Consider the following 26,957-nt stretch of genomic DNA (forward strand, 5'->3'; position numbering starts at 1 on the left):
TTGCCTCACAGACTGCTCTGCCAGGAAGCACTGAAGGAAAAAGGACTCAGGTCTGACACAGACATCTGGTCTCCTTCCCTGGCATCTCCCTCTTTCCGATTTTACTCCAATCCACCTATAGTATTATTCTGTCGTCTCTCTAAATTACAAATGATGTCATTATTCTGCTTAAGAAATTGATATACCTGAGAGTAAAGTCCAAGAGCTTTCTCATAGCATTCAAGGCCCTCGAGTCTGAATCCAGTCTACTTTTTATAGCCTCAACATCTGTGGAAGCAGGGACAGCACAGTCCCAATTTAGAGATGAGGAAGAGCCACATAAAGGTTAAGTAACCATAGTTATTAATTCAGCAAATATTAGAGTCTCTACGAAAAATGAAAGCATCCCATAGTGCCAAGACCAACTGTTCTGCCATAGTAAAAATGATCACCAGAATTTGTTTTAAAACTACCTAATTGATCAATGAGAACGTGCCTTGGTGAAGGCGTGTCACTTCAGGTACAGCCTCATGCTCTGAACGTCAGCTCCTTGGTGCCAGACTCATTCCAGCTAAACACACTCAAGACTGATGTCAACCCTCTCTTTTTCCTACAAAATGCTATTCCTAAAAACTGTATGTAAAATCAGGAATTGGCTGGGCTCACTGAAACTATTCCTGACCACGATCGCATTCCCTTCGCTAAACAAGGTTTGGCTTTTCGCTTTCAGACAATTGTGTGAGATACTGAGATATCAAGTACTGTATAAGGGGAAATGGGAGCATAAGGTGCCGGCACTGTTCTCAAGACGTTTATAATCTGTTGGGGAATATATACAGGGAACCAGACAATTTCAATAACTGGTAAATTCTACCCAAGGAAAAAGTTTCTATCCCATATAGGAGGGGCCCCTAATCCCGTCTTGAGGCAAAGAAAGATGGGTAGGCATTGATCGAGTAAGACATTGAGAAGTGAAATTAATCAAAACGTCACCTGCGGTCTTACCTGTAAGAGTCTATCATAGGGCTTTAAGCCACCGAGATCTCCTGGCCCAGCTGGGCGAATATTTTTAACATACACTCCTTTCTCCAGCAAGCCATCTGCTACACTGAACCCAAAGTCCTCCATATCAGAGCTCTTGTACAAGGTCACCTGGAAAGTGAGAGAATGTGAAGGACGCATTCAGCTTGGCTGCGGACTTTTGTGTGTGAAACTTCTTGTCCAACAATCTTTTCAAATTTATTTACTCAGTAACATAATAGATTTGTAATATATTAGGCAGCTCCCCACGCTCCTGCAGCTTTTTCCCCTTCTCTGAAAACAGCCTTGGAATTTGCAAAGTCCTGCCCAGAACTGAAAAGGAAGGAGAAGGCCAACTGCTAGAGAAGGGAGGCAGCCCGTTGCACCTGCTGGGTATCAGGACGAAGCCAAAGGCCTTTGCTTCCTGCCCACGGTGCCTGATGCTGCGCTGGGTACAGTGCTCAGCATATCATCTTCCTCTGAGCAACTGCCAGCCTGGAGTCCGTCATTTTATTTGCTATGGTATCCTGATCAGAATGTTAGTACTGACAGCAAATGGAGTTAAAAAACCTGAAAGTGTTCTTGTAACCAACACCTTGCTCTGGGGTCCAGCGTGAATAGCAACCAGGCTTTGGTTTAGCAACTCAAGTCCTTCTTCACCCTTCTCGGCTACGGGCCTCACTGGTTCCCTCCGCACCTACGGCCACCCGCCAGGCAAAGCTTCCCCCGAACCTCATGCCTCCAATCTGACCACCTGCAAGAGTTAGTCTGAGGTTCAGACATTCAGCCAATCATGCATACATTCACCAACTGGGTACCGAGTCCCGACCCTGTCCTGAGCATGGTTCTGGGTGCTGGGGAACAGCAGTAAGCGCGCAAGAAAAGGCTGCCTTCCAGAGGCAAACACATTTATGTGTAACATTTACTGAGCACCCGCTGTCCTGGCCCCGGCCAGGTGGCATACTCAGCACTTGGTCCTCGTTTAATGTTTTAAGCTGGTCACTGACAATCACTAAGTTTTGCCCGATGCCGTCTGTATAAGCTGATGCACTCTTCAAGCACTGATCTGGGCTAATATATTGTTTTACACTAATTGTTTTTAAAAAAGATTTTATTTTCACACAAATACATGAATATGTTCTTGTAAAATAGTAAAGACTTCAGGGCTACAGAGGGCAAAAGGTCAAGATAAAACAGGTCTATTTTTTATACCCAGTTATTTTATTTCAGAGAAAGAGGGAATATTGAAGGAACTACAAAAAAGTGGTGTTTGTGGTTTTTTATTTTACTAGGCTGAGAGTTAAAATATCAAGCTGGCCGAGTCTATACTATTCACCAGGCAGCCCTCATGGTTATCGCCATATGAAAGGTGAGGAAATTCAATTTTATAGAGGTTAAGTCATTCGCCCAAGGTCACAAAGGTAATGAATAGTGGAACCCTGTCTGTCTGATTCCGGACACTAAACACTTAACCATTATATACTACTGCCACTCAAAATGCCTTATTTCATAGGTTGTAAGATATGCTTTATTTTTTCATATTTCAAAATTTCTGAAATCAGGTGTGTTTCATAATCCATGGCACCCTAGATCCTATGAAGTAAGATACATAAATATTCTACCGCTACCTGCCTCTTTCCTACAAGTGCCCTAGAAGGAAAGGGGCCAGAATTTTGTTGCAACTTTGCTTTTTAAGAGGAAAAAAAATGTGCCTTGCCAGTTAAAGTGAGGTCCTGACCAGAAGCATCACCATTTCTCAGGAACATGTTAAAATGTTGAATCTCAGACCTTGCCCAGACTGATTGATTTGGCACCTGCAGATCCCTGGGGATCCCCGTGCACGGTGCAATTGCTCTGTGTGGTCTTCTGCATACAAGGGGGCTATTACATGCTCTGAAAAGAATCGAGGGAATTAAAGTTTAATGGGATGATACTCTTTGCAGGCTCATTCCGTCATTGTGTGTATGTGAATGTGTGTGCGCATGGGTGGGTCTGCATGTGCGTGTGTCGCTTAGTAAAACCCAGCCCCCCATCCCACATGCACCCTGATAATGCACGGGGAGAGAAGTAGGTTAAACTGCATGAGTGAGAGAGTTCTTTCCAGACCAAAACTCCTCAGGAGGTGAGGAGGAGTCTTTATTGGTGATCTAGGCTCAGATGGCCTTAGAGAGTAGATGGAAGATGCACCCAGCTCCCAAGCTCCTTGAGGTGGGGAAAGAATCTTTGTTTAGTTCACTGATATCCTGAACCCCTAAAACGGTGTCTGCCACATAGTAGGGTTAGTATTTGTCGAATAATGAAATGACTAGGTTTTTTTTTTTTTTATTTGACAGAGCTGATTTTTTTTTTAATTAGTTTCAGAGGTGGAGTTTAGTGATTCATCAGTTGCATACAACATCCAGTGCTCATTACATCACATGCCCTCCTTAATGCCCATCACCCAGTTACCCCATCCCCCTCCCCACCTCCCCTCCAGCAACTCTCAGTTTGTTTCCAGTCAGAACTGGCCAAGATGCGCTGTGAGTGAGAACTAAGAGGGATTTAATTCAAGCTGTGCCCCATCCTGTCGCACCCCAGGGCTCTGCTGGGAATTTGCAAGGTGCAGCTGCAGGGTAGCTGGAGATGGCTGGGGCCCGGGGCACACGGAGCTCCAATGGCGCCACCGTGTGGCCATCAGAGGTGAGATGACGTGCGACGTCGCCGCCAGGCTGGCTCTGCCTAAGGGCTGAGGAAGCTCCGTTCTTGGACAGGGAGGGAGGTGGGAAGGAGGGTCCTCCAGCAGGAAATACTGGACTTCTTGCCAATAGGTGATTAAAGCCTGTGGGTCTTGAGGGAGTAGATTAAAAAGCAACAGGATGTTACTGACTCTATGAAGTCTGTGGAGCAGATCATACAGACAGGGATATGAAAGCTCATGGAGGGTTAGAAACTTGTCCACAGAGAAGTTTCAAAGTGGTTCAAACCCAAGTGGTAGTGACTGTGGAGCTCAGATATTCCCACGGCACACTTTCTCTTTACCTAGCAGGTGGTTGCTTAATGAGCACTCATTACAGAGAAGAATTTTGAGGTCCCTCTATAACTATGATTTGGCCTCCGGCCATAGGACAGGAAGAGTCCTGCCCCTTTCCTAAGGTGACACAGGTGGTTATTGGAGAGAGCTAATTAAAAAATTTTTTTTTTAATTTCCACTTTTGTTGAGATATAATTGACATACAGCTCTGTATAAGCTTAAGGTAGACTGCATCATGACTTGACATATATATATATATATTGCAAAATCATTACCACAAGTTTAGTTAGGAGAAAGCTATTTTTTAATGAAAAAATTCAAACGTATTCAAGAGTAGAGAGGCTAGAACAAACAATGAATCCCCATATGCTCATCACCCAGATCCAACAACCATTAAGAGCTTGCCCCACAGGCTCTGTCCCCTTCTTTCTTCTCCTTTGGGGGATTATTTTAAGGCAAATGCCAGTCCTTAAGTAATTTACTCCTACATACTCCTTTTAGAGATTCAGGATGAATCTCTAAAAAAGAAAAATCACTCTTTTTACATACCTCAAAGTCATGAATTCATTCACAAATTCACCCTGATTCCCTGACCCTCCAATACCTAGTCCATAACAAAATGTCCCTGATTGTCTCAAAAGTGGGTTTTAGAGTTGGTTTTTTCAGATCAGGATCCCAACAAGGTTGACATGTGAGTGTGGGGTTTCTACTTGTCTTCTTGTCTAGAGCATGGCCCCATGCTCCTGCCTTATTGCGGGAACTGTATTTGTCCCGCATTGCGTTCGTCTAGTCCTTGTGTCCCTCTAGTCCTTGCGTCCCTCTACATGGAAGTTACCCAGGATCCTTGCCTGGAGTCAGGGTCAGCTTTGTGGGGAGGGGTGTGGATGGATCACAGGTGCTACAGGGTGCTTCCTATGACATCACATCACTCAGTGTCTAGTTGTCCCACTCTGGGTAGGTCCAGGGGAAGACAGCTTAATGCCTTCATTGTAAGGTTCCCCATCAACCTCTTATCTAAATGTTTTTGACCATTGACCACTGTCTGAATAATTTCATTAGGGGCTGCAGAGTGATAGTCTTTTTCTAATCCTATAATATCTTCCACATTTGTTAGCTAGAATACTTTAGTAAAGAAGAACTCTCCTTTCTTCAAACAGTGCTGTTTGGTTACTTTGATGTGCACGTTGATCTGCCAGAAAGGCAGAACGAAGGCTAATTCTTTCCCTTCGTTTTTAGTACAGGGCATTAGTGCACTAGACACTTCTAATGGCGTCCCAAAGACATTTTTGTGTGGGGGGGATGACTTTTGTAAAGTAAAGTATCACTATGAACATGTGGGTTTACATACAGATGTTGTATTTCAAGTAATTTCATCATTATTCTTTTGGGTGCTCAAATTTTCTCATCTTTGGTCATGGGGGGGTCTTTCATGTTAACCTCTGTGTCCTTTTGATAGGACTCATTTGTTTTGACAGCTTCTTTGCTTTCTGGCTCAAGGTATCATGACTCATCATGAATATTTCCTGCTTCCAAGCTGGAAGCAGCCACTCCTCCAAGGTCCCTTCATTGGAGGAAACATTTTTGGTTATATTCTAGTCCCTTTCCTCCCATCCTCATGCTCCTTTCTCAAAGGAAGGAAGAGAGGAATGGGGAGGGAAGGCCAAATTGGAGAAGGAGGGAGGAGGAGGAGGAGGAGGAAGCAAAGAGCTAACGGGATTGGTGATAGCCTGCCATTTGGGGGTGCTCGTTACTAGTAGATGACGTCTCTGTGCTCAAGGTCGCTCCTTCTGTGCCCCTCTTTGGCTTTGCGCCTTCTCTGTGGGATTTCTTGTCCTCCTGCCTCCTTTGCATCTTTGTTTCTAGTCGTGTTCTCACCATGTGACAAGGAGCCCACCTGGGGCGGGGATGTCACCCCTCCTGGAGGGTGGTGCCTCCTACTCTCTCTGTTCCACTTGCAGCTAGGTATGGGGGAAGGTCCTAGAGACCCTGTGCTAATGGCTGGATGGGTAAGCCGACTGGCATCTGCTGCGCAGCCCCAGCCGCGCTCCTTCAGTGCTCCCGAACGTGAGGGTCGCAAGGCCTATGGCTTGCAATGGACATGAAGAAGCCCGCTTCTGTCTTCGATCTAAGACAGATTTTCTGACACAGTGAAGCAGTATCCTTGCATGGGGGGCGGGGGGGGGAACATTGGGTGTGGGCCTAGAATAACAGTGAAGTTCTTCATTGCTCAATTGGCCTTTGATTCTTGGATGTCCGCTCCATAGCCAGAACTCGGGAGGGGCACCAAATGACGCCAACACCAGCAGGGGTAACATAGTAACCAAAATGTTCGAGTTGGATGTCGGCCGGAGCAGGTGAACGGATTAGCTCATTTAAGGTCAGAGTTGCTGGCCAAGAGGCGTGGTGTTTCAGAGCCATAGACTGGATGGCAGTCTTCAAGATGAGAGGCCAATCAGTGGTTTACATTTGAGACGCATCTGTTTCTCTGGAAAGACTTCCTAAGGTTAGAGGAAACTGAATTTTAATAGCCAACTCTATGGGTCTCCTGGGGAGAGCCAATAACAAAAAAGAGATTATTTTAAAGTGACACAAAAGATAAGATGCCAGGAATCAATAATTCACAAAAATGGGGTGTACAGCTGCCTGCTCTCATGGCAGCAACAGTGAATTGTACCATGTCGTCGCTGTCCTCCTGCTTGGAGATCGGTGGTAGTTACTTCTGATTTATTTCCTGTCCAAAAAGAATTCGAAGGAGTCCAAGGTTTAAGTCACATTTTTTTTTTTTTAAGCCACAGATGAATTCCTTACCCAGGCACTTTCCTACATATGATTGCTTTTGAACTCTTAGCAGCTCTGTGCAGCAGAATTATTCCCTTCCTGCTAATGAGAACATGACCCTCTAAAGAAGTTGATGGACATACTTGTCTAGTTGGAATGTATAAGCTCTAGGAGGCAGTGCTTGAATATCTGACCTCATTTACTGTGTTTCTTCCACTAAATCATGATTTTTTTTTTTTCCTGGACATATAATCTCTTAGCTGGTCAGGCAGTCTTTATCCATTCCCAACTGCCCAACAAGTTAAGATGAATAATTTATCATGTCTGCTGTATTTATTCTGAGCCGAGCCCCTTTGTGGTTTTCCATGGACATCTGCATAAACTCCTGCTCCTAGAGCTCTTCGTGGTCCACTCTGGCTCATGTGAATCAAGATTTTTCATGTGGGGTCTCTATTCTGTGCTAACCAAAGGATGCAGCCAGGGAACCTGGACTGTGAACCCAAGGCTAGACTTTTCTGTTCTAAAAAGGGCCAGTGAGCCTCTTGAAACATAACTCTGGGCAAGAATACGGTTCTACAAGGCTCAGTTCAATTTTAACTATTCTCCAGCACATACTGCAATTGCTTCTAACCCTCCTGGGAACAGAAGCTTTAACAGGAGGCCCCACAATTCAAGTTGTGCCTTGTTTTATATTTCTAAGCAAGTCTATTCACATGTCTGAACAATGTCCTCAAGGCAAAGATTAGAAACCTAATGTTTCTGCTTTCAGTTTTGACACATGTGAAAATCTTTAAGCAGCCAGAAGCAATTCTCCCCCTTTGGATTTTAAAGGCAATTGTGTCTACTATCTTGAGCAAGTCACAGCAAGTGATGACTATCCCAGAAGCCATTTCTAAGCCCTGGCAGCCTTCCTATTGTTCAGCCCCTGGCCTGATGGCCTTAAGGGCCAAACCAACACCTATTTCTCCGAGATGGTACTAGTTTCCCCAGAAATCACCAGGCACTTGGATTCATTCTCACAAATACCACTGGGGTAGCACTCTTCCTTTAAACTTGATAATTCAAGTAACGTTGGCTTTGAGGATAACCCTATACTCCTTGTGGGGCTGGAAGAAAAAAGAAAAGGCATGGCCTTCCCAACTGCATTCTTCCAGCCCAAGTGGAAGTGATTTCAGTTTATGCCACTCAAATTGGGCTTCAAGACAAACTGGGTCAGGAAAGGCAGTTGCTGCCCGCCTGTCTGGGGAGCCTCGTTGGCCGAGGGGAGAAAGGGACAGTTGCTCCTGACACTGCCCCCTGCTGCTTCCTGGCAAGCGTGTGGCACCACGGGCTTGAAAAGTAGGGGCTCGACAAGGACAGAGTCAGCAGCCTGGATTCTGGCTCTAAGCAGGAGCAAGTCAGGGCTGACTTGGCCCTTGGAGAGCTGAGTCCTAAGCAAGGGAGCGTCCCAGTTCTAAAATCTGAGGTGGATATATGTGCTGCTTCCCCAAATCATGTTGGAGCAACTTCACCTCTCTCATTTCACAACACATCAAAGAGGAAAGAGCTAGATCAGTCTCCAGATTCTCCAGGAGATCAGACCAAGCCATGGGCACTTTGGTCACCTAGTTATTGCCAGCTCTGCGGTCAGAGAAGGCAGTTAGCCGGGTTCTAACAGGATGCCTGGAGGCCAGCACCGAGGAAGTCACAGACAGCCATCAGGAAAGTCAGAGGCCTGTCTTGGCAACACTCCACAAGAAGCTGGACCAAACCGGACAAGCCCAAGATGGCGGATGCCATGACAGGAAACCCCTGACCAAGGAAGGAAGGAAACACATGAAACTCTGCATCTCCACCCCAAGTAATGAATGTTTCGCTCCTTGTTAACAACTGTCAATAAAAGACAGAAACCCAGACTCCAGGGTGCGCAGTGCTCTCTCTCTCTCTCTCTTTCTCTCCCCACCCCCTTGAGCTTGCCCAATCTCACATCTCCAGAGTATACTTTCACTTTAATACAGTTTAGTGTTTGTGTCACTTGTCCACCATGATGTGTGTCTATCCTTGAATTCTTTCATAAGGAGACCAAGAACCTTTGGCAACATCTTTGGGATAAACTGAGTCGAGGCCTCAGGGCCCAGGGTCTCTCTCCCCAGTTCACCCGGCAACCCTGCCCCCGGCCCTTCCATTTGCCGCAGCCACCTCCAAGCTAGTCGGCTGGCAGAGTCTCTGTTCCGGGGTTTTTCTCAGGACTGCCCACTGGTTACTCAGCACCTGCTCGCTCTGCTCCTGCTTCTGCTTTCAGTCTCCCAGGTCTGCCCTGGCCTGGCTCTCCTCCAGTTCTTGACGCTTCCCGATTCCCTCTGACCCTACTGACCTCCAGTCTCCTCAGGTCTGTGGGCCTCCTCGCTCCAGGGGCCACCTGCCTTGCTGGGTGGGAGGCATGCCCTCCGCTCATGCCCTGGGCCTGTGGGAATTCAGGGCCAGGCTTGTTGCCATTCAGGAAGGATGACAAGTTACATACAATGGACCAAACCCCCGCTGCACTGATTGCTGACGGTCTCGATTTTATTTCCTCATTCCAGGTGTTGCTGTGGTCAGACACTCCAAAGATCCTCAGAACAAGGAGAGAGCTCTGTGTCTAACTAAGGGAAAGAAAGAGACAAGCCCTGGGCAAGACCATTATCAACGTAATCCTTACAACAGCCCGCGAGGTAAGAGGACAGAGCAGTGGGGAAGGAAGAGGGCTGGCAGGCTACTCTCCAAGGACCAGGGGAACAGAGTGACCCTCAGAGAGCATGCCACTTGTAAGTGAACATCCTATAGATAATACAATATCTTACAACCTATAAATGAACATATTTGATCACCACAGAGAGACATAAAAACATCAGGAAGAGATGAATGATCCCCGGCCAGAGCTAGACTTAAGGGAAGCTATTAACATTTCTGAAGAGGCGTGGTGGTGGATCCTCAACCAAGGGACAAGATGAAGATCAAAAACTAAGAAGTAAGGCACACTGGAGCCCTGACACTGCCTGAGGGTCATCTGAGCCTGGGGGGCTGCAACTTTGTTGGGACTTACCTTTCTAGTGCTCAGAGCTCGGACCCTGCAAAGGCAGATGGCCACTTGCTGAAAAGTAGTAAGATGCAGACTGAGCTCGGCCAGGGAGAGTTGCAATGAAAAGATGACCTCAAAGGCTTGGCTTTTATTTCCCTATAAGTCACTGGGCAGCTTTAATCCTAACTTGGAAATCTTATTCTAGCATTCTTGCTTTTTCTCCCCCTCACTGACTGAGACTTATCACCCCTTTGAACAAGCTTTATCATCCCATTGTCCTTACCCTTCATAGGGTTAAACAAGCATATGAAAATTTTAGACACAAGCCAATCATTTTTATAAGAATTATATCGGGGTGCCTGGGTGGCTCAGTCGGTTAAGTGACCAACTCCTGATTTCGGCTCAGGTCATGATTTCAGGGTGGTGAGATCTAGCCCTGTGACAGGCCCCAGGCTCAGCAGGAAGTCTGCTTAAGATTCTCTTCCTCTGCCCTTCCCCCCTCTCAAATAAATAAATAAATCTTTAAAAAAAGAATTATATCTTTTACATTTTGAAAAGTTTGTTTTCACAGAATCACAGACAAAGGAAGCTGAGGGAATGATCCATTTTACTCATTTAAAACATACATGCAGACTCCAACCCTTATTCCACAATTCCACGTTCCCCCAACAACCTTCTGATGATCAGCTGGCCCCGGTTCTACAGGGAGAGCATATGCCCGTCAGACTGCGGCAGTGACTGGTAAATGGGCACGCATCCATCTGTCTGTACACAGATTCCTAGTCCGGTTTACTTCTCCATCTCAGGGCCTCTGAGGCTGAATCTGCTTTTTAGGCTGGGAGGCCGTGGAGACCTCATGTTCTGGGTTTCTGACACTGCTTGGCTGAGGCAAGACTCTGAAGGACGGTGACTTCCCCAGGGGAAATGCTATTTGTTGAGGCTCCTCTCCCAGGCAGGGTCCTGCCCCCTCCTTTGCTAAAGGAGAAAACCAAGGTTCCGAAAAGGGACGTGGCTGATGCCTGTCAGACTGTGACCAGACCTCAGTCTGCCTGACGACGAAGTCTGTGTTCTTTCTAATTTACCCCTCCTTGCCTGGAGGAAGAGAAACTGGGGCTAGCAATGAAGGGTAGGCAAGAGCAGAAGGTGCATATATTCAGTTTGTCATTTTTAGCTTCTTGGGACTTCCACAGTAAGACAATTCGACACCAGCTATTTGGAGAAGGTCGAGGCCTGCCATGAGGACTCGTTTGATCTTGAGTACCAACTCCAAATGTCTGGTGAAGAAAGACCCATGTGTCTGAATAAGATACGTTCTTCTATTTCATATTTCCTCCTAGTGCTGAGCCTCTCTTCCTGACTTGGGGAGAATATTGCAAAAGAAGCTTCCATTAGGCATTGAAAGTAACACTCCTTACAAGGACAAGAGCAACTTTCTCATATCAAGAAAAACAAAGCTCCCTTCTCAAAGCATTCAGATACATTGAAAATGCAAGGTGAACTTGGCTGGGGAAAAAGTTGAGAGTAGCCAAAGCTGCTATGAGAAATAAAAGGGGTCCTAATAGATGACTTCAATGTCCCAGGGTCATGCCACCAGCAGCCATAAATAAACAGAGATGCTGAACAAGGAATTTTAAAGCCTTTCTGTAAAATGATAAATACAAATAGCTGGATACAGTTAAGGAATATAATTTTATTTAAAAACACAAATGACAGGGCAAAAGGAAATGCCCAAGTGTTCTGAATGTGGGGAAACTTTCTACTCTACAGAAAAAGAAATCTTTTTGCTTTAAAGTATGCAAAGAAGTGAAGCTAGACTTCATCTCAGAAGTAGATCAAGTGGACATAAAGGATATTTAAGCAGCAGAAGGGAAAGAAAGTGTTATCAATGAACTATAGCTAAGATCACACTCCTTATCTGTAAAGAGAAAGAATCTGTGATAAGCTATAGTACAAACCAGAATTCATTTGAAAGATAAAACCCAGAACCTGCAGGGCCAAAGATGCAACCTCATTTCCTTTTTCCCCTGCCACCCAGCTGCTGCCAATGATTTCACTGAAACAGAATAATCACCTCTGTTAGCAAAACCTAAAGGAGGTTTTTATGCCAAACTACTAAGGGAGTAGTCTGCAAACTTTTGATTGAGACCCATTAATAAATTTTGAAATCAGCTTAATATGATAGTATTTGAAAAAAGAACAAATTAAAAATAGAAAATGTTTGACATAAACCATGCAGTCAAGTTTCAGATTCATTCCGTCTATGAGTGTGGATGTTTGCATGTCCTGAATTGTGAGGTAAGATGTGTTTCAGATCATCTCAGCCAACAAATACTCAGTAAAGGGGACCTGAGTGTCACTTCCCTGTGACCCCCTCCGCCACCATCCCCTCACCCCCTACTAAATATCAAATCATCTTGCCAGTTCTAACTCCCTTTCCCACCTACACAGCCAAAAAAGGAAGTGGGGCTGTGTTTCTATGTTTGTTCCAAGTGTCATGAGGGACAACTAGCTTTTAGAGTTCAGGAGTGGATGTAGACAACTTGAAGGAAGACTTGCCCAGACCTGGAAGGGCCTCAGACACAGCAGATGATGTGAAATGAAAGAAAACCATATAGACCCTGACCTGAGCTGGGAATTTCTGAAGGTCTGAAGAAAGAGAAGGAATGGCAAGGAGGACTGGATGGAAAGTCATGGGTAAACAATGGAAAAAAGCTGAAACCCAAGAAACTGGAAGATAAGCCCACACTGTATTCTTCATGTTGGAAGATGATGTTAGTAACCCGTCATCCAGAGATGGAGATGCTTTTGCTTTTTATTTTTTTTCTCTCCCGGAATGAGGATGGATACTTGCCCATTCATTCACATTCTCTGGATCCAGCTTCTCATGAAGCATAGTATGAGTTTGTAGGTGCTGGCTCAGACATGACCAGATCTGCCACCTGCCCTCAAGGAGACAGATTTCACCAAGTAGCCAACAGCCATGAGAGAGATGGCAGCTGGAAAATGACACCAGGCCTGGTATGCTATCGACTTCATCCGGCCTCTCCACCCTGGTCTTTGCAGCCCCTTGGGAATTCCTCCACCAGATCCACTTGGAAATGGCCACCAAGGGGGCTCAGGGAACTGAAAACCAGCCCTCATTCCACTCCTCAAGCTGTGCATCCAGCTTGGGATTATCTTCAACTTGAAGAAGGAATGTTTTTCTAATTCCCTGGCCCTTCTCCATGCCACCATCCACCAGAGTGCCTTTCCCTCATTTTTACAAGGGAAAAATAAGCTAAAAAAAAAAAAAAACAACCCCTATAAGCTAGTAGCACCCCACTGGGAGGACAACTCAGTTCCATCAACAAGTCACTGTTGTTTTTTCATGGAGTCAGGCAATCCTGCAGTGTTCAAAAGTCACCCATGTGCAGGAGACGGGCACAGCCGGCAGTTCAAGTGACTTTTCCTTTCATGCACTTCAGCACCGGAGAACGTATTTAACAGCCAGCATGTGGATGGCCTGACAGAAGCACTGAATCACTTAGAAAAGGAAAAGATACCCGGGATGTGAGCAGACACCACTCCCAGAATCCCATGTTGCCAGGCTGCACACTCCCTGGCTGCCTTTCACTTCACTAGATCTTTTTTTGTGTGCCTTAGGATGCCCAGGACACCCCCGACTTTTGAGAGTCCTATTTTGTTTGGGACCAATTCAGAAGAAAAGAGATGCTACATGGGAGACGCACTTATTGCCACCACTGAGGGGAGATGAAGCGAGGGCAAAAAGCAGCATCCCGCGGCTTAGGTCTTGGCCCATCCGTGTGCGTGATCCGGTGGCCTCCCAGGTCACACTCTGCCACACAGATGTTCCAACCAGTCCCCACTCTGCCACCCATTGTACTGGCATGCGGAGGAGGCCTTTTTAAAAAAATAAGATCGATTTTCAGCACAGGCACTCTTGTTAAGCCTCAGCTCTAATGATCTGCACACCCAATTTCTCATCATTATCTTTGCTAAATGCTTTCAGTGCAGGAGGGATGGGCCGACGGGTCTCTGTACTGGCGGATTATCAATAATCTCCCTTTGAGGCAAATGCCTCACTCTAGAAGGAAAAATGACTCTATTTTATACTTGCTATTTCCCTACCCTGTAGACGGGGCTAATACATATCTGCTAAGAAGTGCTATTGCAAGGGCTAAAAATACAAAGATTATAGCATATAATAGGAACTCAGTACCTGCTGGTATCCTTTCCCTTTGGGGCTGAAGGGGGGGGGGCGGTTATCAAGCAGGCTCCGCTCTGCCTGGGCAGGAGAATTTTTGAGAAGGGGGCGGGCAGTATTCTTAGACACCTGAGGGCACCATCGGGATGAATGAGTGGTAAAAGAGTCACCCCAGGATTGGAACACAAGGTTGAGAACTCAACTTCCCGTTCTAGTCTCTCTTTCACCACAACCTTTGTCAGCTGCAAAATAAATAGCTGCAAAAAGATATAAAATATCTTTTAAAGGGTGCTTAGGGAAATTGAAGACTTCAGAGGAAAAAGGGAGTGGCTGGCCTGTTACCTCCTCTCCATCCAACATTTACTTGCTTTTCTGGATAAGACAAATAACTAAATTCTCATCAACAGAGTATTAACTACAGAGAAGGTCTTGGTTCTCAAGAAAAGTGGGGTGAGATTATGGCCGTCTATACATCTTTACGTATTAACTAAAAATAAAGCATTAGTTCTGCGGAAGACAATCAGAGACGCCCCCTGACCTCTGCTCTCCTTGCTCCGGGATTCTGCAAACACTGTCACTTGCATCTGCCTTGTTCAAACTCTGCCAGCAACTGAGACTCGGCTTTGTGTGGCACAGTAGATTCTTCCATGAAGTCAGGTGAGGCGACCATCACAGGCCGAGATGGAACATACCAGGAGTCGCCCTGTCCTGACCCAAGACTCTAAATTATGTCTCGAAGAGAACTTCATGTCTTCTGCGTAATATAACCATCTGCTAAGTCTGTCATTAAAGATTAAGCATTCCTACATTCAACCTGAAACTCCTTTTCAGTGAAGCTACGAGTGTATGACACCTTAGGAAATCCTTCTCCCACTTCCAGAGAGGTTGGAATGACAAACCAATTCATCTAAACTCCACAGGATACCGAAGCCTCCAACTTTTGTAAGAAGGTTTTGGCCATGACTACATTTTTAGTAAATTCATTGCTCCAAAGCGAATTGTCCCTGCTCTACAGGATAACCTCCCAAAGATCACATTTTGAGAACCGAGTCTCTGATGATGTGCCTTTTGGCTCTCTCTGGCTTCCGTCCCTGGCTGAGCCCGAGGTAGAGCATCATTTCCATGCTCGCACCCCGGCACTCACACTGGGCAGAATGGCTGCTAAATGGGACAAAGAAGAGGGAAGAAAGCATCCTGACCTTGTGCAGCTCCACAGGAGTTGGGGACATGATCTCCTTAATCTCTTGTTTCATTTTTCTCAGGGTGACAGACTTTCTGCCCACATCTGTGGGCAGGGTGTTGCTCCGAGTTGTTTGGCTATAATGCGGCCGCGAGCTGCTCCGTTCCTGGAAGCTGGCCTGTCGCCCCAGCTGACTGCGAGGTGTTGGGGCCTCATGATTCAAACTCATCGTGCTCCCCGACATGATTGTTGCCTGTGGCATTGACAATTTTCAGAAACAATTAAGCCGCGGACTAAGAAAAGGGTTTGGTTGCTCAATACTAAGCACATTTTTCCTTCTGCCCAAAGTACAGTCTCTTCAGGGCACAACCAAAGGCCGGAGAATGGACGTACTAATTGAACTATGAAAGTCTGGGAAAATGCTTTACAAGTGACATTTATAATGCACATCTCAAATCCAACTAAAGTACTTAAGCCATTGGTTTTTTTTTAATCCAATACCACCCCTGGCAGTTTTGAGGCAAATTGAAAAGCTATAACATTTGCTTACTGCAAACTACATTTTAAGCATTAACTTTCCACTGAGTGGGCTCTAAAGATGGGATTCATGAAGCAACTTCAATTTATCTTACAGAAATGGACTAAGAGGGCGCCTGGGTGGCTCAGTTGGTTAAGCGACTGCCTTCGGTTCAGGTCATGATCCCAGGGTCCTGGAATCAAGTCCCACATCAGGCTCCCGGCTCAGCAGGGAGCCTGCTTCTCCCTCTGACCCTCTCCTCTCTCATGCTGTTTCTCTCTCGCTCGCCCTCTAATAAATAAATAAATAAATAAAATCTTTAAAAAAAAAAAAAGAAATGGACTAAGAACTTTCCAATGGAACCAGGCGGTCTCTATTGGCAATGCTGCCTCTAGCCCCGCCTAGAGGTAACAATGGGCTAAAACAGGGCTACTGATAGAAAGGCAATAGCCAATGCTGCCCGACTACCACTGGTACACTGTCTTTCTTTGGCCACGTGGCCTGTCCCAGAAGCTTGTAGAACCAGCTAGGTCTCCACACCATTTGGCGTAGGTCCACGTTTCTTAGAAACGGTCTTTGTAGGGCGCCTGGGTGGCTCAGATGGTTAAGCGTCTGCCTTCGGCTCAGGTCATGATCCCAGGGTCCTGGGATCGAGTCCCACATCGGGCTCCCGGCTCAGCGGGGAGCCTGCTTCTCCCTCTGACCCTCTCCCCTCTCATGCTGTTTCTCTCTCACTCGCTCTCTAAAAAATAAATAAAATCTTTAAAAAAAAAAAAAAGAAACGGTCTTTGTGGGAGATCGTCAAAGGTCAAAGAGTAATCATTTATTGTGCTACTGGATTCAACCCTTTGCTCAAAAGCTGGGAAACTTGGATTGGATTTTACCAGTGAACAGGGAAGTTTGTTCAGATTCAAATATGTTCATATGTGGGACACCTGGGTGGCTCAGTTGGTTAAGTGTCTGCTTTTAGCTCAGGTCATGATCCCCGGACCCTGGGATCGAGTCCTGCATTGGGCTCCCTGCTCAGTGGGGAGCCTGCTTCTCCCTCTGCCGCTCCCCCTGCTTGTGCTCTCTCTCTCTTCCCCTGACAAATAAATATTTTTTAAAAAATGTTCATATGCAAGGAGAAGCAAGATTAGACCCAAAATATGACTGAATCTTGGAAGTGAAACTAAAAAAGCATCTGAAACCAATGTCATGTTGAGGATGTTCATATCTCATGGTTAAAGGATGCTAAAATTCTGAAAACATGTCTGTAAGGCAGCTCCATCCTCCTTGGTAGGATGGTTGAATGATGATGGTAAACCGGCACTGGTGAGTCTGCCTGAGGTCATGGACCAGAAAACAAACCCCACATGCTGTGTTGCTGGCTACGCTGTGATCTAGTGGTTTACATTCATACTGATGCTAAAAGTAGCAGAGCGTCCTTTGTTGAGTCCTTGCATTCGCCCACTTAAGCCACACAACAACTTTCAGATGGACACTGTTATGACTCCCAATTTGTAGGTGCAGAAACTGAGGCACACAGAAGCTGACTTACCCAAGGTCACCCAAGTAGTAAATGAGCCAAGGGCACCATCTAAAATTATTGATTAAGAGGGAACACTGCAATGTGATCGAGTTTTCATTTGTTATCTCACTAAGATTTTGTAATTCCAAGTGACCTGGTGTTCGGCTACACACACACCAGTAAAGAGATCTTTGAGGGCGCCTGGGTGGCTCAGTTGGTTAAGCGACTGCCTTCGGCTCAGGTCATGATCCTGGAGTCCCGGGATCGAGTCTCGCATCGGGCTCCCTGCTCGGCGGGGAGTCTGCTTCTCCCTCTGACCCTCCCCCCTCTCATGTGCTCTCTCTCTCATTCTCTCTCTGTCAAATAAATAAATAAAATAAAATCTTAAAAAAAGAGAGATCTTTGAATTGCAGCCAAATATTGGCACACATGTACATGTATCTATGACTCTGTTGAAAAAGGAACAAAACCAGTTATCTTATCAATATCCTGACTAGGTTAGTTATCGTATTGATGACTTTGAAAAAGAAAATTTTAGTCGTAAGAAAAACCTTACTGGTCGTTGACCACTAACATGTGCTCAGTACCATATATATGTGTCTGTAGAATGTCATTTAATACTTGTGGTAAGTCTCTATGATATGTATTAGAGTTATCACACCTCCCCACTTCAGTCATGGAAAGGGATGCCTGGATAAGGTGAGCAAGCTGCCCAAGAGTCTGGGATTGCAGCCCTCACACTCGGATTCCAGAATCCTTATTCTTGACTACCAGGCTGGATTGCTTCCCAGTCAAGTATTCGGTTGAAACATATAAAATTGACTTTTTAGGAGATTTAAAAAAAAAAACCCTAATATGTAAGCCAATGTGGATTATCCATATTATGGTTTATTTCAGTTAAACCTCCTTTTAAAATGGAAAGTTTTTGACTACTGGCTTTGTTGGTGTCATGGGACATCCTTTATTTTATGGCACTTAACTCACCGAAAGCATTTCTCTGTTTGTCCACTGTAAGTGACAGCACCCAGTGATTATTTTCTTGCAGTGGTGACCATCCATCTATGGTTTTTTACCTACTTAGACAAGTTATTGGCTTTGTTCACATCTATTTTTTATATTCATTTTTCATGGGATCAGTGGGAAACACGTTGGAGGTAAAATACTTAATCACTACAATAGGGAGATAATGGTTTGAGCTTTGGCCACTACAGAAGTTCCAAACTGACCTAGAAAGAGTTCTGATGGAGGCAAGGTTTCAAAGCACGGCTTGACTGCTTTGTTTAAAGTGAACTTCAAGGGGCGCCTGGGTGGCTCAGCCGGTTAAGTGTCTGCCGTCGGCTCAGGTCATGATCCCGGGGTCCTGGGATCGAGACCCACATAGGGCTCCCTGCTGAGCAGGGAGCCTTCTTCTCCCTCTCCCTGCCGCTCCCCCTGCTTGTACTCTCTCCCTGTCTAATAAAAAAATAAAAAATCTTAAAAAAAAAAGTGAACTTCAATTACTATGAAGCAATATAAAAATTAAAACATAAATATAAAAACTAAAATAAAGTTTAAAATAATTATTTTAAATTATCTAAGATTTGTTTTCACTTCAGGATTATCTATTGCCTGTTCCCATTTTGCACAATTCATAGTGTATAGTTATAATCCCCTGACCCATTATCAATGAGGTAACTGATACACATAAAACTTAGCGGGATATGTTCAAGGGTTTACTAGCTGAATTTAGTTAAGCCTTCTTCCTATATTAAACAAAAAACAGTTAAGGCAGTGTTCATTAATAAAAATGGCAAAAATAATAATTTCTATTGAACAATTATTAAGTGCTATGTTCTGTGTTAAGTGCCATATAAGCATTAATCATTATAATCCCCTTATTTTATAGAAGAATAAATATCTGATAAGACAGATTAAGTAACTTGTCCAAAGTCTTAGTCTGAATTTTTCTCTTTTGTTAAAACTGTACATTTTTCAGTGCTAAAGTTGAACCTAAATAACTGCTAGCTAACGGGGAGAATGCCAAGTATAGTTTTCATTTCCATTTCAACTGTAATCATTTCTCATTTTAGCTAATCTTCTACATTTATTAGGGTTATAGTACGCTGTAACTTTTAATACTGGACGTAAATTTCATATGCAGGGAACTTGCTCCAATAATACTTTTTTGCATTGTAACATTTACAATCACGCAATCAGAGTTCATTTAAGCTAGTAAATGAATCTTATACAAGTATAAGTAAGACTTTAATTTATAGATTTGCCAATCATTCTTCCTTGTTGAGGGCTTTAATTTCCTTTTGGCTTATAAATTCAACCCATTTCCCTTCTGGAGTTATAATTTTAAGGGCTACACCTGCCTGAAGCTAGGTTAGAAAAAGTTTCTAGGCTATTGCAACATAACTTCTATGCTCATAGATGTTGTTTTCATTTTAGATAACTCAACTTCTGGGTGAAAACCCAATCTCATTGTGTTACTTTTTACATCACCCTTGTTTTACCTGCTATAAAAGAAGCTATTAGAAGAATAGCTGCTGCTTTAAAAGAGAAATATCAAAATGCAAAGTGAAGGAGGCGTATGAGCCAAACATGCTTTCAAAAGCAAGGGTATGTTCAAGAATTGTGAATTGAGCTCATTATCCAGTTGGGCCCCTTCTGCTAAGCATTCTAGGTACAGGAAGTGGTAAAAGTTTAAATAAGCCAGCTGATACTTAAGCATTTTACTCTTTTTGAAAGTTGCCTAAAAAGGAATCAATTGCTAATGTCTTAATTTATTTCAGTTTTATAGCATTGTCCATCTCCAGGCCCTTCACCTGTGCTCTGAAGTTTCAATTCATGCCAGGTAATACTATATTTATAAATTCAAACTAATATTTTCCTTCATAATTCTCTTTGCAGATTCACAAACGTTAGAATCACATCAAATATCCACACATGCAATTGAGAAGCAAAATAATACAAAGATGAGTATTCGTTTTAGAATTGCAATTTCACCCACTTATGCCATTCACATTCCTTATGGTGACTTGGGGACCTCATATGACATCAAAATAAAAATGAGACTTTTGCCACTCTATTTTTTACAGCTCAGAAAATTTAAAAGAACATAAAAGGAAACAGTCCAGGACCTCCTAGACCAAAGTGTGAATATTGTCAGCAAATTCATGGCTTTGATTAAAGAACTCACCAGGAGTCCGGCTATTATGTTCCATCTCGCCACAACTCCCAGAATTCACACTAAGTTAATATGGAATCAGGATTTGCAATTAACAGCAAAGTACTGTGTAATATTTTGGCTGCTTTTCACACAGACTGGCCTTTTTCACCAGCTGCATTGTCATCTACTTTAAGGGCAAAACGAAACAAAATAAAATAAAATTTCCTCTTATGTTCCTCTTCACGATCAAATTAATTGCTATACCAGGTACAAATGAAAACATGCCAAAGAAACCTTTCTAAAGCAGCTCCGAGAATGAGATGCGCCACTGCTGGGGGGCTTAGCTCCCTCCCCAGCGACTTGGTGGCAAACAGGTACAGTCAAAGGTTAGCAGGGAGCGATGGCAGAAGCCACAAGTCAGTAAGCTCGGGGTGGGGGGTGGAAGTGGGGAAATAAATACTTTCAACTGCACTGAATAAAATCAAATTGCTATCCGGACGGCAAGGGGGCAGGGAAGGCAGCTTCACAAGCAAAAATATAAACATAAAGGGTAGCTACCAAGAGAGTCATGTTTCTCAAAGACACACGCCTGTCAGCTTTCTCCTGTGGAAAGGGGTTAAAGCTTTTAAATGAACTGATGTGATAAATGCAAACTCAAAAGGACCAAAAAAAAAAAAAAAATGAATGTAGAAACAATAAAAGTAAGTAGCAGGACCGAGGCTACCTCGAGTTCTCTCAGAATTCCCGACTGTCCACAGGTTTCCAAATCCTCCAGTGCTTGGGACCAGAAGTTCTCCTCTTGTTCAGCCTCCGAATTGTCAGGAGCCCCTGTGAAACTGTCATCAAAAAGCACAGTCCGGGTTGAGAACTTGCCAGACATAATCCAGAATCTCTCTCTTTCCTGTCACACACACCCAAAAAATGGGAGATCCTTTTGGGATCTGGCTTTCTTCCAACTGTAACCTCCAAGTGAGGCTGCTTTTGGAAATGCAAAGTATCTCCAAGAACAGAGGGAAGGACCACGGTCTTACTAACTGAATTTGAGTTTTCATGGCTACTGTAGAATGAACCGCATCAGCATGGCGCCATGGGGGAATATCTTTCAGCTGCTCTGCCTGGTGACAGAGAAGTCAAACTTCCAAGAGAAAAATGTTTTCTCACTTATAAATATCAGTATAGATCATTTAAGGGCTACCGGTTTTTATGAATTTCCTTAAAATATTTTGGTAAGGAACAAAATGCTAAAATATATCTCAATTCAAACTATGGGATCCTTGATGTATTTTTTTTTTATGTAAATTAACGTGAAGCAAACTTTTAAAGGAAAAGAGAGGACACTAGTCAGAGAGTGAGGACAGCGTTTACAGATACAGATCTTCCCATGTGCTACTATTGTTTTCATTAGGGGAAACTGAGCTCTTGCCTTGCCGTGGGGTGATACCATGCTCCTGCTGGGCAGGCACGGGTCTCTGAACCCTGCCAGGGGCGGGTGTGGGGCTTCCTGTCATGCTCCCGATGCTAGCAATATGTGCCACCGGAAGTAGACAGATTCAGATCTGGGCTAATGGCCGCGAAGCAGTTTGGACAGGCAGCGGTTGATGAAAACCTTACCCACTGACTGTGGACCGGTCCCAGTCTTCATTACTCAGCCCCACGTCTGGGTAAGTCTGGCTTCGTGGCTTAGTGACTGGGGACAGGCTGCCTCTCTGCTTTGGACCCCTCCACTCGAAAGTGTTGAAGCTGTAGCCTGAGGCCTGAAAGCCAGAGCCTGAAACAAAAATCAGGTGTCACCTTCTGTTTCTGAGAAGGACTGGAGAGGGTCTGTTTGGTAATTTGTCTTTTTCTGCGGTTTCTATTAGTTCACTCAAGGCAGCTGATGTTAACTGAATTTGGGATCAGAAAGGCCATATGATAACACTCAAGTCTTAGAGGCAAAACACATTCACACGCATTATGTTAACTGATTCCAACAACAGCTCTGAGGTAAGACCTTTAGACCCAAGCAGGAGAGCCCACTGTGTTGGACCTGTTTTTATTAGGGCTCCTGCCCTGCTCTCTCTGGGCAAGAAATCTGCTGGGCCAGGGGGAGGTACCCCCAAGACCTGTATCCAACCCTTTCTAGAGCAAGTTCTAGAAAGTCAGAACGCTGAACTTCCTGCCCAGATATCCTGTGTCCACCTACAGGATGCGTGAGGGCTTCTTACCCAAGTCTGTCTTTTTGAGAGTGGAATTTGCCACCAGATGTGGGTTCCAGGCCCAAGGAGTGGCTAAGCGGCTGCTGGTTGCAGGGGTGTGGATGGAGCTTGGCTCTGCGGGGCTGGGGCCCACAAATGTTAGGGATGGGCCCGAGGATGACTTAATCACGATGAGAAATGACATTGTTAGTAAAAAGAGGGGTGGAATAAGAATGGTGACAGCAGTAACAATAGGGATCACAGAGTGGGTACTTATGTACCTGAAACTTCATTAAGTGTTTGATTTGCATCGCCTTCTTTATTCTTCATAACCTTCTTCAAAGGTAGTACTATTATTATTTGCATTTTACATATGAGCATACTAAAGACTTAGAACAGTGGTTCAAGTATGTAGGGGTATCTGCAAACTCTCCCCCGGGGGTTCCAGTCATAACCTTAGGAGCATCAGTTCTTAGACCCTCAGGGTCCTTAAGCACGTCTTCCCAAAATCAACCCCACCGAAAAGAACCAAGGGTCCAAGATCTGTTGGCTCTCCCTTCTCAGTTGTTTTTCTGTCACTTTACAAATGAAAGACACATTTCTTATGCATCTCAAACCTTTTGAAGGAGCTTGGCTCTGGGACAGCAAAAACCCCCAGTCGTCAAATCAAGGAATAATTTGGGAAAGCCCCGCTCCTGAGAGAAGGTCTCCGGGGAGCAGCGCCTTAATTCAACCAGGCACAGACTCCTGGTAAGGTTTCCCCTGCCCCCCAACCACCTGTCTCTCTGCATCTCAGAGTTAGAATTCAAAACAGTTGTCGGGGTGGGAGGTGGGCACATTATTATGTTTATTGGAATTATAAAATGAAAACTGACTTCCTTTCTGACAGGGAGTTCAGTCCGATTAGCTTGATAGGTGAGGCAGGGTGGAATGGCTTTGGCAATTGGGTTATAAAGTGGACATTTTCCACAAATTTGAGCTAAATCCATGGTTCCCGATTTTGACAAAAATATGTTAAGGCATATTAATGACCAGCTAGAAATTATAGTCTTTGCAAGTATTTAAATTTGGGGAGAAAAAAATGAGATGACAACTTTAAATGTGTGACGGGGTATGCGGTTTTTCAAAATTCTTTTGGGAGGTTTATTTATTTTTTTTTAAAGATTTTTTATTTATTCATTTGTCAGAGAGAGAGAGAGCACAGCAGAGGGAGAAGCAGGCTCCCTGCTGAGCAAAGAGCCCGATGTGGGACTCGATCCCAGGACCCTGAGATCATGACCCGAGCCGAAGGCAGACACTTAACCGACTAAGCCACCCAGGTGTCCCCCTTTGGGAGGTTTAAATAGGAGAGCAGGGGCTTTCGGGCAGGTCTGACTCTATAGCGTGTGCTATAATCATGACACATGGCTCCATCCACCATTTCGGGTTGTGACCCACTGTATATGTGTGTGTGTGTGTGGTCTGTATGTGTTTACGTGTGTGTACCAGGTTGCAATATAATATGTATTTCTTACTGTGTTTAAAATCTATTAAGACAAAAACCAAACAAAAACCCCCCCAAAACCCAAAATAGTTAATACAACAAACAGGCCTTGGCTGCCATTTTCATATACAATGAAACGAGCGTATCACATAAGATGACTGTCACCAAGGCATCCCTGTTTCGTCTTACTCACTTTCCCTCCACTTGTTAGAACCTATAATGTCATCCTTACTAATAGAGTGCAGAGGAAGCAGGATGCCCAAAGGATAATGCTCTGATCAAAAGGACTTGATCTCAAGAATGCAGGGGAATGCCCACAGCTGCAAGAACCTTCTATGAACCTTCTGTTTTAGGATACCAAGCATTAGGAGTCCTTGGCGCAGAGAAAATATTTACAGTTTGATATCTCATTTTCTTCCTGGGTAATAACAGAAGTACGGCTAGCCATTTGGGAAGAGATTTTGTGTGATCAATGTGCTGTTTTCTGTTGAAAGCGCTGAATTAAGGAAACGCACGGGTCTCTTCTTGAAGGGGAGTGCTGCAAATCACTGCATTTCTCCTGACTTTCTCTTACAGGCTATCCATTTTCTCCTTCCCAACCAGAGAAACCAACCCCCCAAATAAATGAAGTCTCCCTTTTCGTGATACAAAAAGAGGTAGGGGAAGCCTCACTTGCCTTAACTAGCTTTCAACTTGCGAAGAGCCAAATGGTGGTGTCCTCTGGACAGTATCCTTTTCTGATAAGCATTAACCTGTTTGATCAATCGGTTCCCTGGGGAAATTCCAACATGTTTTAAACTGGACAGATTAACTTTCTGATTTTCCTCCCAACTGTTGTTTGCAAGTAGTTCTTGGTGATTGGGCAAGAGTATAAGGATGGCCTTGAGCAGATGGGCAGCATTGTTCGTCACTCGGGAAACACCTCTTCCGGAAAAGCGTGTCTGCCTACACCAAGGGTGCCTTGTGTTAGTAAGCAATATTAAATGATTATTGCATTACAACAAAGCAGGGCATGAAGAGGGGATAAAATTCAAATATCCTTGGGTTAGGTATAGGCTCAAAAGACCTGGGTCCATGCTGTGCTGACACAGGGACTGAGTAAGAAACATGGGTCCAAATCCCAGCTTTGCCACTTCCTTGCTCTGTAGCCTCACCAACTCACCTCAGTGTAAGATAGGGATAACCATACATAGGTGCCTCACCAGCTTGACATGAGAACTGAGAATAACATACACAAACTCGCAAACATAATTAGGTTTTAATAAATACAGATGCCCGTCACTTTTATTATGTGCTAAGCCATTCAACCTCTCAAGATCTCAGTTTCCTTCTCTTTCATGCTGCCTGGAATGTAGGTGAAATAACTGGTACCCTGGTAACCAAGTGCTAGGCATAATAAAGAAGAAAAATTTAAGAGCATGGGTCTTCGAGGACACTGTGGAGTTATATGCCAGCTCTGAAATGCCTACTTTTAAAAAATGATTTAAGTCACTCTAATATTAGGGTATTCAGTTCTATTCAGCTAAATCAATCCAACTGATATGCTGGATTACAGTTAGTTTTGTAGATCTGACTTCCCTCTCATTCAAATCCCAACATCTAGACTTGGGTTAGGAGTAGGGAGATAGCAACTGATTCTGCCTGCATGTCCATCCCAGCTTTTCTAGCAAAACAAAGCAAAACAAAAAACCCTCCCCTCCAAAAAACAAAAAGAGTTGGTATTTTAATCCATAGCTGACTCCATTTCTACTTCTCCACTGATTTAGAATGGATAAAGGTGGGGATTGATGAACATATTAACATATTGATTAACCTACCTAGTGCTGTGTGGTACCAAAGAGCAAAGCTTGCTTGGCGAGTAGCGAGAAGCTCAGGATATGTAGAGTAAAAGGTACTACAAGGAACTGTCAGGAGATGAGATTGATGAGTGGTTGGGAACTAGATTACAAAGAACTCTGGTTTAAACTGAGTACCGTTATCCTAAAACAACAGAGAACCATCAAGAGGGTTTTTGTTTGTTTGTTTTTTAAGGGAGGGGCAAGATTAGATATAGTTTATTTTTTTAAAAGATCATTGATAGTAATATACTCAAAGTAAGGAGATGGTGAGGAAGTAAATATTTCAGGCCTGATGAAGGTTTTATAACAAAGGTGTGGTGTCTAAATGTGGTGTCTGGGAGGGCCTCCAAATGTAGGGTGACAATTGGGTGGAGGCAGATGGTGTGGGCAGTGAAAGGATTCACCTGAGGCAGAACAAAGGATATAGAAGTTTATTGAATACACAGCCAGAGAGCAGGAGCAGGACAGGATGGGAGAGGTTGTTTGCCCTGGGGCAGAGGGTGGGGGCTTCTTTTTTAAAGGGGGAAGGTGAGGAGGTGTGGCAACCTCTGGAATTCTCCTTTTTTTTGGTGACTGTGCCTGGGTATCTTAAGGTGGTTCCCCTGTTGGGCCTGTCTGTATCCAGCCAGGGGGCGCTATGGGCCCTTTCTGCATTCTATCGCTCAAGCCTGTGTGCCTAAAAGTAGCCTCCACAACAGACAGTAGCAATGAATGGAGAGACGGGAGATATGTGAAGCTGGAAGTAGGAGAGGCTGGGTCCTAATGACACAGCGGGCCACCTGCCTCATCCAGGGTCTTTACTACAGTGGGAGAAAAATAACTAACTCGTTTAAACAGCATCATTTGTATTTTCTTTCATATGTAAGTGAACTCAATCCCTAACTGATGTAGGTGGAGGATGATTACATAATTTAAAATAGGGAATGTCTTTTGACAAAATACAACATCCTTTCCTGATTAAAGCTCTCCAGAGTATAGGGATAGAGGGACCATTCCTCAAGCTCATAAAATCCATCTATGAAAAACCCACAGTGAATATCATCCTCAATGGGGAAAAGCTGAGAGCCTTTCCC

General features: G+C 44.3%; 1 protein-coding gene across 11 annotated transcripts in view; it reads right to left on the minus strand.

Moving 5' to 3' along the window:
• The window catches only part of GRIP1 (glutamate receptor interacting protein 1), a 621,865-nt gene that overhangs the window by 2,706 nt on the left and 592,202 nt on the right, over nucleotides 1-26,957 (minus strand). For 7 of the 11 annotated variants that reach the window (XM_081822020.1, XM_031025793.2, XM_031025792.2 and 4 more), the window contains 5 exons: nucleotides 22,001-22,157; nucleotides 21,114-21,225; nucleotides 20,948-20,992; nucleotides 15,228-15,461; nucleotides 985-1,131 (listed from right to left, as the gene is read on the minus strand). In XM_081822020.1, the coding sequence (XP_081678146.1) occupies nucleotides 985-1,131; nucleotides 15,228-15,461; nucleotides 20,948-20,992; nucleotides 21,114-21,225; nucleotides 22,001-22,157 (695 nt within the window). Of the gene's footprint in view, nucleotides 1-984; nucleotides 1,132-3,483; nucleotides 6,508-6,594; nucleotides 6,741-15,227; nucleotides 15,462-20,947; nucleotides 20,993-21,113; nucleotides 21,226-22,000; nucleotides 22,158-26,957 lie in introns of those variants that run through there. The other 4 variants (XM_031025794.2, XM_031025791.2, XM_031025795.2 and 1 more) reach the window with 3 other exon arrangements.

This window comes from Leptonychotes weddellii, chromosome 5 (genome assembly GCF_054177405.1).
Source record: "Leptonychotes weddellii isolate Sample4059 chromosome 5, ASM5417740v2, whole genome shotgun sequence".
NCBI lineage: Eukaryota > Metazoa > Chordata > Mammalia > Carnivora > Phocidae > Leptonychotes > Leptonychotes weddellii.